Source organism: Grammomys surdaster, unplaced genomic scaffold (genome assembly GCF_004785775.1).
Source record: "Grammomys surdaster isolate TR1022 unplaced genomic scaffold, NIH_TR_1.0 193, whole genome shotgun sequence".
Classification (NCBI taxonomy): domain Eukaryota; kingdom Metazoa; phylum Chordata; class Mammalia; order Rodentia; family Muridae; genus Grammomys; species Grammomys surdaster.
In genome coordinates, this window is record NW_021604638.1 from 10,617,148 (window position 1) to 10,630,692 (window position 13,545).

Genomic DNA, 13,545 nt, shown 5'->3' on the forward strand with positions numbered 1-13,545 from the left:
AGAGAACACAAGTTTCCCTATACTAACAACAGGAACTGGTCGGGGAGACAAACTCAAAGGGGATAGTCATGAACGTTCATGACAGTCAACTTTACACGGGAGGAAACCCCGAGCACTCCTTCTCCACCAGAGTCCGTAACCTGAAACCATCCAAGAATGCTTTCCCAAGTGAGTGACAGTCTAATCTGCTATGATAAAGATAAGCGGTAATTAGAAAAAAAAAAAAAAGGTTTCTGAGGAGAGTGTTCCAGAGTACCCAACAGATGCCCAATATCTGTGGTTTGCAGTAGAGACAGGAGCTAAGCCAAAGGGCCTCTCGGGAGCACACCCTACTCCTCACCTCTTCTACAGAGTCTCCTCCTAACATCTGTATCCAGCTGTGCCCCGATGAGGGACAGACTGGAGAGCTCCCCACACCCTCCTCTAGCCTAGCCTAACACACACCCAGACTTCCTACTCCTTCAAACGAAACTCTAAACGTGGTGTGGGGACCAACAGGGGAGAACTGTCTGCTGCAGGTTGCATGTCATCGGAGCAGCAATGTCGTGGCTCCCCCCGCCCCCTCTAGCGGATTGGTGGGAAGTCTTACACAAATGCAGACCCAGGCCCGAGCACCTGCCTCAGCCAGCCTGGAACTGGTTGCTAGGTTTGTTCTGGGAGACTGGAGAAGGTGGGTAATCAATACAAAGGAGCCCTTCATAACCCACACCCTCAGAGGCTTTGTCTGTGGCAGCAGCAGTCGGGACAGTTTGCATGTGACAAGAATCCAGTTGGAATGAACATCATCAGAAAGTCTAACTCACCAGGCTTTGTGGCACAGGCCTATAAGCCCAGAGACTATAGGGAGGCTTACAAAAGATCTCAGGGACAGCCTGAGCTACAGAGTGAGTTTAAGGTCAGCCCGGGAACTTAGTGAGATCCTGTTTCAAAATAAAATGTTCTGAGATTGTCGTTTAGTGAGAGAGTGCTTATCTAGCGTGCCTGAGACCCTGAGTTCAGTTCCCAGCAACACAAAGAGGAAAACAAGCTAACTAGTCAGATAATGACAATGATAAGCAAGAACAAGTGTGAGTGTTTGCAAACATTAGAAACTGGCGACTACCTTAACGGACAAACTGGAAGGTATGCTCATTTCCAGTGGTTCTGTGACAAATGACCACAAACTCCGTGGCTTAAAAATTTATTCTCACACAGTTCTCAGAGCCAAAAGTCCACAGTCAAGGTGTTAGCAGGGTTCTGCTTCTGGGAACTAAGAGGAGAGCACCAGCCCCGCTCACACCTCCTCAGCCTCTGGTATCGCCGCTGCCTCTGGCCCTGGCACGGCATCACATTTTCCACTGTCTATTAAATTTCCCCAAACCATTCTCCTATAAAGATACTTGTGATGGCATTTAGGGTCCATGGAGACAATTCAAGATGATATTATCTCGAGATCCTTTCCATCGAAATTGCAAAGACTCACATACCGAATAAGAACATTGGAGGCCACCATCCAGCAGGTAACGAAGATTAATCAAGTTCCCCCAGTCAAAGAAAAAAAAAAAAACTGACAAGGCCTGAGGCAAGAGAGCAATTAGAGTTCTGTGGACCTCAGTAGCATCCCAGAATCCTTTCTGTTTAGGGGATATTGCTTTCCAAACATTCACTTCTAAATACCTTCCATGGGTGTGCGTGTGCGTGCGCATGTGCGTTCATGTGGTGTTGAGAAACCCAGGGTTGCAGTGTAGTGGTTACCTGTTATTTTTGTGTCCTCTTTAAGTGACAACACATGGCTGTGTCTTTGAATTACTGATCTTGTTCCATTTGCTACATTTGTAAACCCAGAATTCTGTCGTCCAGCCCCACAAAGAGAAAAGCAGATGACTCAGCCAAACCACCATCCTTCCTGGAGGGAAAACTGGATCTGTAAGCAAAATGATGCAGGGGAATCGGTCTGGGGATGCTTCAGTGGATAAGAGCCCTTAATGCTCATTCAGAGGACCCAAATTCAGTTCCCAGCACCCATGCTAAGCAGCTCTCAAGTGCCTGTAACTCCAGCTCTGGGGAATCTAACACCCACACATACTTGCACGCGCGCGCGCGCACACACACACACACACACACACACACACACACACACACACGCAGGCAGGCATGCACACACGCACGCATGTTTCTAACATAAACAGTCACATATAACCCAAACACTGGTTCCCTCTTCAAAGGGAAGACACCCCCCAAACCATTTCCTGTTGGATGGATCCAGCTCTTCACTGGTAACAATTTCCCCCACTGGTGCCACTTCTCCTACCTCAGTAGTCTGTAACGAGCAAGTGGACTGTTCCAGCATGTTCTGTGTATAAAACTGGAGGGACAGCAATGAAAGACATAGTCGTGAGGAAGACATCCCAGCTTCATTCCATGTTGCATGCCCAGAGGCTGCTGCTGGCACGGAGAATGTGTTCTATGTGCCATGTCACGTTTGTCTTTGGCTGGCACTTCTGCTGGTTGAGATTCACTATTCGATAGGGTAGCCTGACCCTTTACTCCTGGAGAATCTGAACCCTGGAAAGTGCTGGGAGCAATAAGATGCCCCAGGGGATTCCCTGGCCTTACACAAACTCCTTGATGCTTCTGGGTAACAGTCTTGGAATTTCCTCTTGATGGTAGAGTTGATTACCTGGGACAGCCCCGTAATTCCCTCTATACTTGTATTCCTGGGAACAATATCAGAAATGCCCAAGTAACAGACCCAGTCCCCAATTCCAGGAACTCACTATCATATCCCTTAGGGGACCATTCTGCCCATGGTCACCAAAATCTTAAAGCTTACAAAACTCAAGCTATAGAAATGGAAGGCAATGGATTTGTAAGTGGGTTCCTGTGTTTCATTAGAAGACAGATACACAATTCCCCAACTGTGAATACCTACCTCCTCATGAAACAGCACATCTCAAGGGTCCACTTGAGTCCTTGCCAGTCATCCTTGACTTTCTATCTAGGTGGAGGACAGAGTCCCCAGTTCACCATGGGCACCTTTAGACACAAAATTACTTGATGTCCACAGTTAGCCTGAAATTCATCCTCAAAGCCCAACAGCAAGGAAGAAACTATCAGCAGAGCAGACCCTGTTGCATGAAAAGAGGCTGTGCCTTTCACAAAGAGGGAGATAAACCCAGCATGTATCGGTGAAATTCTATCATTTTCTCTCCCTCCATTTTTCCCCCTTTTCTCACTCTCCTCCGTTCTTTCCATCTTCTGATGCAGGTATGCATAACACATGTGTGTCTGTGTGTGCATTTGGATGTCATATGTCTTCCTTGAGTGCTCTCCACCTTTTATTTTGAGACAGGCCCAGTACTCGTGACCTAGACATTCCTCTGAGCAAGGGCAAACACATGCTGGGGTCACTGGAGGCCATACTTAGTGGGATTTATGGGAAGAAATCACAAATAAGTCTGGTCCAGCATACTGTCTTCAGAAATCTTTTATTCCCGTCCTCTACGAATGCCAATGGATTTGGATTCTGTAAGGCCCAATTCATGTGGGCTAGCATTTGGTCCAAGTTTCATTTGCCAACTCCTTTGGTTGCTAGAGGCCAGCCAGATCCTGGAGCTAGCATGGAGAAGGCCAAATCCCTGGGAAGTGATTCCATCTCAAAATCAGAGATGGCCCCAAATTACATTTTCCCCGCTGAATACAATATCAAACACATACACACACGCGCACACACACACACACACACACACACACACACACACTTCCACCAGCTCATGGTATCAATTAACATGTGTTTGCAATTCTGTATGCCCTAGATTCTTTCCTGCCCAGTTTACTTGTAGCTTTCCAGGCTAAATTGATTCCACCTTCTAGTTAAGCAACCTTGAGCAAGAAGGAATCTGGGAGCTTTTCTACACTGATAAAGGTCGTGAACTGTCTGTCTCAATTCTATGGGGCCTTGGGCTTCTTCCCACTCTAGTGCGGCCACGCCAAACTCCATAAAGGTGCGAATTTGGCAACAGCCAGTTTACGAACCTCTTCTCCAAGAATCCAGAGATTCTTTCCTGTAGAACAGAAGTGCTCTTTATCTTGTGCCCCCCAAAACTAAAGAAACAAACAAGTAAACAAACAAACAAAACCAACCAAAACATTATCTGGGTTTGCTTACTTGACTTTCCTTGCTACTATAGAACCTTGTAAGCAAAAAAAAAAAAAAGATATGTTCTTTTATCGTAATGTCTGAGGTTTATCCATGTTGTAATGTGTAAGAATACCTCTTCAAGAATGAAGTAATGTCCACTATGAATATAAATCATAGTTATTCATTCATACGACGACAGACATGTCTCACTTTATTCTAGTATCAGAGAGATCAGCCAGGCTTTTGTGCATAGTGAGAAACGGAACATACAAGCAGACAAGGGGCAGACTACCCAGAAAACCAACTTCATTCTTACAGGGAACAGCCCAGGAAGCCAGCCTGCCACTGGCTAGACTTTGCAGGCAGCCAGCTTGCGACTACCTCTAGTGTCAGTTCAAGAAGCTGAACCATAACTTCTGTTATAACCAGTCTAACAAGGCTAGGGATTGATTAGCAGCAGGCTCCCATACTGTCTTCCATTTCCAATGAGGACCAACTAGCAGCACAAAAATGTCATTAGCTTGCCTAGAGCATCCCAGTCCAAAGCCTCTATTCAAGGCTGAGGCCTTCCAAGTCTTTCCACTGTAGAGTAAGGTCCTCACTCTTCCTTTCTGCCTTTGAGTCTGCGCAAGTTTAAGTGTGACAGAGCAAGTTCGAAATAAACCACCTTTGCTTTTCTCATTTGGTCAGCCTTTTCTTTCTTCCACAACAGCTATGATTCATTTGCAGTGTTGTGTAGTACTCCAGCACAGTGACTTACGTTACTTATCCATTCAACTGTCACTGGATATCTGGATGGCTTCCTTTTACAAAATAAAGGACTCACACCATATCACCATGAATGTACCTGACCTCTTCCGATCTTCAAAACTAAGCATGAATGTGCCAGGTTAATTCTCCAATGGAGACAACCTGGGAATACCAGGGTTACAGGCTTACAATACAGGCCTATAATCCCAGCTACTCATGTGGATGAGGCAAGAGGATTGCTAATTTAAAGCCTAGATATAGCTTGGACAACTTAGTGAGCCCTCAAGTACAGGGCTAAGGCTCAGTGGGAGAGTGCTTACCTGGCCTGCCTGAGACCCCAGAACGCACGAGACTCTGGACTCAGCAGCACCGAGATGGTTAGAGTAACAAGCAATGCCATGCACATGCATGTACGTCTTGTAGAAACATGTACACAGGTCCACTGAGGAATTACCCACAACTGCTGGGTCTCAGGGAGGCTCACCAGTATTCAAGAATTTAGCTGCTCCACATCCTAGCTACCTTCAACAACTCCTCTTTGTTTGAACTGTGGGTGTGTAGCACCCGCCAACTTGTTTTGATATGTTCTTGATTAAAGTTGAGTACTTGCTCATGATGGCACTGCAAACACATGCATCTTTAAATACCAGTCCCTTGGTCAAAATTTTCTGATGGGACTCTCTCTCATACACACTCACACATTCATCTCTCTCCCCCCACCCCTCTCTGGTGGTGGAATGCTTGGCCCCACACGGGATGTGAGGACCCCTTCAAAGCTCAGGGGACATCTCAGAAGAGGGGGAGGGGAAGAAAGATAGAGGCAAGGATGGGGTGTGTGTGTATGGGGAGAAAATATATATTATATAGCAAATATATATGTAAAAAAATTTTAAAAAAAACACACGCGCGCGCGCGCAAACACACACACACACACACATATCCATACCAGTTCATTGTAATGGCATTGCCAACTGGCTCTGTCATCAAGGGTCAATGAGCTGACCTCTCTCCTGGCTCTGGATCACAGAATAAACACCCAGTAGCATCAACAATCACAACACTGCATGGCACTGACATGTATGGAAAACCTCATGTTAAAAAGGGGACAGTCTGTGGTCTAAAGGACAGTTTATTTAACACAAGGGTGACAGGTGGTGGGGGAGAAATGAGGAGGGGGCGACTCTAACATAAAAGCACACAGGAAGAACCTCCAGTTAAAAACGAAGGGCAGTGGAAGAAGCTATGTCTCACACATATACAAACAGCTGACCTCTACTATTTACAGCCAAACCTTACAAAATAGCATTTCAAGTCAGCACTTAAGCCAGTGTTAATTAGTTTTTGTTACAAAAGATTAAAGCTACAAACTTCACATTTTTTTTAAATTGTACATCAGCAACAGCATTTAAGATTTTTTTTTCTCTCCAAGTTGGTCTGAGTGCAGGCTGGTGGAAGAGACCTCCCCCCTAAACACAAAGAACACAGATTCCAAAGACAATGCATGTAATCCTAATAAAAACACAAACACAGTGCTTTAAAAAGGGTGAGGAGGATGAGGGGTGTGGTCTGAACGGGAAAGACTTCCTCCCCCCCAAAAAAAAGGACAGCAATCTTTAGAGACCAAGAGGTATGCTGGGAGGGCCAGTGGAGTAAGAATCAGACTCTGTCACACTCTGGTGACCTTGAGGAACAGTTGCTACAGAGTGTCAGGTTCCTGGTCCTTTAAATGAAGAGCTAACCATGTCTCTCAGAGCTACCAAGTTCTGGCAGAACAGGGGCTGGGGGCTGTTGCGATTGCCCATTTTGTCTCTGAGTAAGCTTAGTTCCTTTGTAATTTTCTGGGTGTCTGCCCATTTCACTGAAGCTGGTGAATTTATTAGCATGAAGCTGTTCATGATATTCTGCTTTTAGTTTCCGAGTATCTGCAGGGTCTACAGTGATGTCATCTCTCCCACTCCTGACACTAGACGGGGGTATTGAGGTTTAAATGGTAAAAAGAGTTTCTGGCAGTGCCAGGTGCTACTCAGTGTAAGAGACTCAAGACTCAGCTCCTAAGGCTTCAGGTCCCTGCTCCCACTCATCTGCACCCCCAACAACCTTTCTCACTCCCAGTTAGTCAAATTCTTGTCCAATCTACTGGGGAATATAAAATCTTATATAAAATAAAAATCTTATATAAAATAAAAAAATATATAAAGGAAATAAAAGTGGATATGTGCTTCAAATTTATGAATGGGAGCAAAACTACAATATTTTTAAAGAGTATGAGGTTCTGTTTGTTTGTTGAAAAGAATTTAGGTGTGGGCCTCGGTACCTTGGAAGCAGAGAGCCCAGCCAGAGTCCACTGCAAGCCAGAGCCACAAATGCTCAAGCTCCAGAGAAGTGAAACACGATTCTTAGGATTTGGCTGGTCCTCAAGGAAAGGACGGTTTGCTCCCGTCACCGAACAACACGTAGGCCTCGCTAGAATCCAAAACAACTGGCTTCTGGCAAACAGCTGTTGAGCCGGACGGCTGAGCACCTGTGGACCAAGCTGTGCCGTGCAGACATGCTTGTGACCAAAGAGACTCCAGACTGAGGTTCACAGCTCAATAGTCACAGGAAAAACGCTTTTCCTGTACTCCCATCTTGCTTTAGAAGGGAGCCAGGGGCTTTTTCCTTCTGTCTGGCAAAGCCCAAAGCCTTCTCCTTCAAGCGGAAAGCGCTCAGGGCTGGGCTATTAAGCAGCACAGCAAATGTTATGGCAAGCTCTCTACTCTGGGTTTTTAAAAACTTTCTTTACTTGGGGATTTGACTATTCATTCACCTGGTTTCTAACCTTAAAATGAAAAAAAAAAAAAATAACACCACTTAGACTTTAAGTCTTGGTGAGAAGCTATGGTCACTTCATTCTAAGCGTTCAGGACTTTCCTGTTTCTGTGACTACTAGCCCCATAGGATGTCATGCATCCAGATCCACAGTGTTGTGGGAAGGAATCATCATATGAAAAATAATAAGCCCAGGGGATTACAATAAAACCTGTAGTACACCTAGCTCAGCACCTGACATGTGCTACCCAGGACATGCTAGCAGCCATTCATCATCCCAGCAAGATCCATGAATTGTCCTCTAATTCTCTGTCACAGTTACTTTGCTGGCCAAGGCCTGCAGACCAGCTACCTCTTGCATTTCTTTAAAGCTTGCTTTAACTGCAAAGAACAGGATCTGGTCACAGAAAAGAACGTCCTCTGCCTTTTTATCGACTCTCAGGTTAGGGAGCAAAAGCAATTGCGGAGTCGAATTTCAGTATCCTCAGGTGCAACCTCATCAGGGTTCCCATCAGAGGGATGAAATGCGAAGAAATAAAAGGGTAACTGTCTTCCCAGTTCCTTCTGACTGCAGTTTTGAGCCAAAGGTGCAGGGATGACTCTGTACCTGTCTTTTGCAAAGCCCTCTACCCCACTGTAGGCCTTCCATGAGTGCCTGTCTGTATCTGGGAGACAGTGTAAGGAACCCACTGGCATGCTGAGTCTGAATGACATGGCTCCTCTGGTGGACCTTTCCATAGCAGCTTAGGTACCAAAGAGGCAAGGGAAGACCCGGGGTCCCCGGGCCAACCTGATATACACTGGCAGCCACATGCTCTCAGTGAAGAGGCTCTGGGTCCAGTGGCCCAGGACAAAGGCTCTGAATCCAATCCCCCTTCTAATCTAACTTGATCTGTGGCAATGGCAATGTCACCTCTCCTCTGAGTCTCACTTTCCCACCTGGACAATACAAGGTCAGACCCACTGACTGTGACAACCCCTTCCAGCTCTGCCATTCTGGGTCCGACTAAGTCTTCTGGGAGTGAGCCTTGGTCCGGCACTAATTTACCCTGGCCAGAGGCTCCACAGTGAAGAAAACATAAACAATCAGTCACGTACTTGGATGTGGACCATGAACAATCAATCACGTACTTGGATGTGGACCATGAGAGCAGCGCCCTTTACCCTGTATCTAAGAAATGAAGAGCAGAATGTCATGTGTGATTTTTCCCATAAACAGTGAGATTTTCTGGCTGGATAGGGCCCTGTTTGCTGGAGAGAGCTCTTGGTAGCTGGTCCTTTCACAGATGTCTCTCCTCTTAAGGCACTGGGCAGTATCTGGGATGTGACTTTAGGCAGCTGGGAGGGTGGAGATAGATCAAAAGGCATTGGGACAGCAAAGGCTACTTTGCAAAGAAGGTGCCAGGCTTCTCCTGGGAAAAGAGAAAACTCAAGTTCTCCAGGTTTTTTCCTGGCATCACCGACAGCTTCAGAGGCCAGTGGTGACCATGTGAGGCTTGTCACTGTGGTGGCACAACCATCCCAAGGCTAATTTTTTCATGCAGCCCTGCAACGGGTGAAAGTGACTCCTGGGATTCAGTGGCCTCCTCAGAGCCTCCCAGTGTCTTCTGCTCTCTTGCTGCACAGTACCATAATCTCACAGGAAAGAGGCAAAGTGTTTGAAACTGTACCTGTACAGAGACACCACCACAGAGTGGGGAATCTATTTATAATTTATATATATATATATATGCATATTTATAGATTTTTTTAAAAAGTCTTCCAGGGCGAGCAACCAAAAGCTATTACTAGGAGGAAAACAAAAAGAAACAATGTAAAAAATTTCCCAGCTATCAATGAACTAGGAGTCTCTGCTCCTGGAGTCTACAATTCTGAGTTAAAAGCACCATTACAAACCCTTCAAGATACACCTTGCCGGTGTAAACACACACGCCAAATGGCACAATGACTGTCAAGTAGCCCTTCCCACTGGCGCACATTCCTGAGTTCACAAAGGTGCTGTGGATAAATGACAGAGCAGAAGTGCTGGCTAACAGACATGAGTTTAGCAACCCAGAAGCCACCCAAGTCCAGGCTGGTGTTATCAGAAGTTCTGTTGCCTCCTCTTCTTGGCTTCAATGGCATCCAGGATCGGCTGCCGCTTGGACCGGTATTTCTGCCGGATCTCTTCCATCTCCTGTTCCATCATGGGGTCGAGGGCCAAGAGCCTCTTCTGCAGGTCCTCCACAGTCCAGCTCTTAAGCTAGAAGAGAAGGGAGAGAAGTCACCACAATGTCTGAGCTGAGAATCTCAGCTTTCTCTAGCATCCAGAAGGAAAGTGGGCAGGAGGATACCGTGGTCAGTCAGAACCAAGGAGCAGCGGCAGCCAGCAAGAGCTGACTAATTCCAATGACCACAGCCACAGAGCTGTGGAGACGATGCATCCCTGAAAAACTCTGAAGTGCATATTCATCACGGGCAGTAACTGCATGAAAACTAAACAAGTCCAGAGACAGTGCTCATGCCTGTGTCTGGAACTTACCTTACTGGCCACAGTTCAGTGCAGGTGCGCCTCCCCCAACCCCAGTGTCCCACACAGCCATACTAACCCCAACTAACATTCACTAGATTGAAACCAAGCATTCTGTGTGGGTCATCTACATGTGACTCCTGAATAGATGGCTACAACCTTGGGCTGGCGAATCCCTGAAATTGCCGACTAATCTTATACACAGAGAGAAAAGGACAACATATAAATTAAAATGTGGCTAGTGCTGACACCCTGAGCTCAGGGAGCCAGACAGACTGACTCCTCTAATATTCTAGAGAAAGGACAGGAGTGTTCTGGTGTCCTCATGCTACAGAGTGGACAAGCCAGGGCAGAGTGACTAGATAACCTGCCTGGCATCTCCCAGAGAGCATGCAGCAGCATCAGAGTGTAACCAGCAGGATGGCTCCACTGCCCATGGAAGCCAGCTCTGCAGAAAGGCAGGCCAGCACAGCACAGCCCTTCGCAACAACTCAAGTTCCAAACAGGACTCCTGAAATGCCAGGAGACTGGCAAATTATGGTCTCAGGCTGGAGTGATGGCACATAGCTATAACCCCAGCACTTGGGGACACACAGCTGCAACCCCAGCACTCGGGGAAATGAAAAGCAATTTACCAATCCCCATAAGCTGTTTGTATCTACGGAAGGGGAGCAGTGAAGGTTCATTAGGAATACCATAAGAATTAAATGGAATCTGCACCCATGTGTGGTGTCGCTGGTTTTATGAGGGCGGCCCTGGCTGGCAGAGCTGAGAGTGAAGGCCAGTACTGTGCACACTGGGTGGTGATGCCAGTGCTGTGCACACCGGGAGGTGAGAGTCACTGCTGCTCCTAGGAAGTACAGGGTTCCTAGACCTCACAGGCTCGCCCAAGTCTCACAAGGGATCTGTTGTGCTCACATTTTAAACCTCATATCCCTCAGTCAGCCCCTTCTTGAGGCCTCCACAGGGCCGTGTTATAGAAGGTGGGTGAAGGAGTTTCTTTTCAGCCACATCCCTCAGGAGGCAGGGTGTGCATGAGTGCTACAGAGGCCTCCCTAGAAATGGTTTAGCATGACCTGTCACCACAGGAATTTTCTTTGGCTGGTTTCAGGGAAGTTTTCCGAGAAGTAAAAAGGCCTACCAGTTTAGGACGAAAGGTTCTTTGTAATGGGAGAATGGAAAGACTTGGAAGTACGGGGAAATGCTGGTAAGCTGAGCTGAAAAAAGTGTCGTTTTTTCTAGGCTGTGGTTTTATACCACCTTGGAGGTTGATGGTTTTGGCCCAGGGACACTCTGAAAACTTGCCTAGTTTTCAATTCCTCCTCCAAGAGAAAACACCCTAAACCCAATACTGAATGTTACAGGTAGCTAAGAACTTAATCCTCCGATCGCTGTCTGTACTGGCTGTGTGATCCTGAAGAAGTAACGTCCTTCTCGCACCTTAGTCTCCCTCTCTGAACACACAGACGGACTGGACGGTGAGAAGACTCAGAGTTCACGGGTGCCACGAAACACTGCTAGCTCAGGACTTCCTACAGTGCATGTCTGACAGACAGTGCCCAGACTCAAGAAATGCTGGTGATCCCAGCTGTTGTCATTGATAATCTCCCATAACCAAGCTGTTGGTGAGTCTGCTGCTCTGAGCAGGATCACACAGTGCGACACAACACAACACCCACTTCACTCATCTGTGCGAATCCCTAACACCTGGCAGTTCCCACAAGTCCTGGCCACTCGCTGTTGTTTAACAAAATGCTTCATCCACGCACTATGAAAATTGCACAAAATGCCTGCCTGGTCTAAAACTTCTTATGGGTGCCTAGTTTCTAAGCAGTTCTGTTGTCCTTGATTCTAACCTGGGGTAACAGATATTCTTGTTTTAACTCTGCCACCTAAATCTAAATAATGACTGCCCTTGGTCCTGGGGGTTTTCATGCCTGCCCCATTAGGACACAACCAGTAGGGCAGGGCTGAGGATCTGATCACACCATCCAGATATAGATTTTTCTGACAAACAAGCTCAGACAATGGTTTTATGGCGCCAGGTATAGCATTTCACCTTCCTGGTCCTTGGTGACATAAATAAATTTCAAATGAGTATCTTACAGTAAAATATCTGTACGGTTTTACTAAAAGCAGTATCCAAAGGATCAGATTCTCAAGCAATATAGGAAGTCTGAATGGTTTTCAGCAGACAGGAGGAACTCAACGTTTCTACGTTTATATATGTTCTCTATGCTGTGACTTCCACTCATATCTGGAGCCCAGAATCCACCTCTGGACTCCAGAAGAATGACGTAGCTCCAGTCCTACTGTCTGCCAGAGTCCCTGGCATGCTACAGGAGCTTGCAGCTTGCACAAAAGAGAGAGCTCTAGCATCCTAGCCACCTTCCCCTCCACCTCAGGAATGAACCGTCCTTCTCTCAGGAGCTCACACTCACCCTGCCCTCCCTTTCCTTCCAGCCCTCCTGCCCACAGCCAAGCATCAGCAGCCCTATGGCGCTCATCTCTGGTATGCTGGTGTGATTCAAAGTTCATCAGTGTTTCTGCCTCCAGTCCCCTAGTCCACACCACCACCAACCCATAGCAAAAACCCGGAGTCAATCAGGTCTTAAACCCAATTCCCCTCCGAAGGCCTCACCGCCCACTCCAGCATCCTCACTCTCTAACTCCACCTGTGCTTGGTCCACAGATGCGTCAGTTGGGAGTCTTCCAAACAGTCACGCAGCCCTTTGTCTCAGTGGCTGGTGCTCAGGTCACCCTCATCCTTTAGGTTTCCTCTCAGATGCTCGCTCCTCAGATGTCACAAGACTATTCTGAGCAGATTATCCAGAGGGCTCTAGCCACCACTTAATTTTTTTTTTTTTTTAAACCTCACTGTTCAATGAACTTGAATCAGAAGGGAATTATAAATAATTAAATGACGACGTTAAAGTACATACATTCAGCCCCTTCTACAGGACAACAAGGATACTTTTGTAAGTTCCCATTTTTCTATCTCATTCTGTGAGCAGACAGAGGCTGCAGCATGTATTCTTGGGGAATGCGTCTGCTCATCAAAAGTGGGTCTTGTTTTTCTTACTCTCTTCACTTATTTTTCTTTCTAAGTTGAAAGTTCTCAGGGGAATAAAAAGGCCTCACCTCATCCACCCCACTAACCTCTGACTGGCTGGAGGGATGACTAAAGGAAGGAGTCTTCATTGCTGTTGATAGCTTCCAGTGATGAAGTCGTCGACCCTGTAATCCAGTAATCTCTCTCTCAGCAGCACCACCAGACAACCGTTCGAGTTTGTACGGGGGGGGGGGGGGGGGGGACTAAGAAAGAAAAATAAGTGCAAAATAAAAAAGTAACCAATCA

At 46.7% G+C, this 13,545-nt stretch overlaps 1 protein-coding gene across 1 annotated transcript in view; it reads right to left on the reverse strand.

Moving 5' to 3' along the window:
• Positions 1 to 5,981: 5,981 nt before the first annotated feature.
• Stk4 (serine/threonine kinase 4) overlaps positions 5,982 to 13,545 on the reverse strand; it is an 81,240-nt gene continuing 73,676 nt past the window's right edge. The window contains exon 11 of the mRNA XM_028769522.1: positions 5,982 to 9,920. Coding sequence (XP_028625355.1) covers positions 9,762 to 9,920 — 159 coding nt within the window. The 3' untranslated portion in view covers positions 5,982 to 9,761. The remainder of the gene's footprint in view (positions 9,921 to 13,545) is intronic.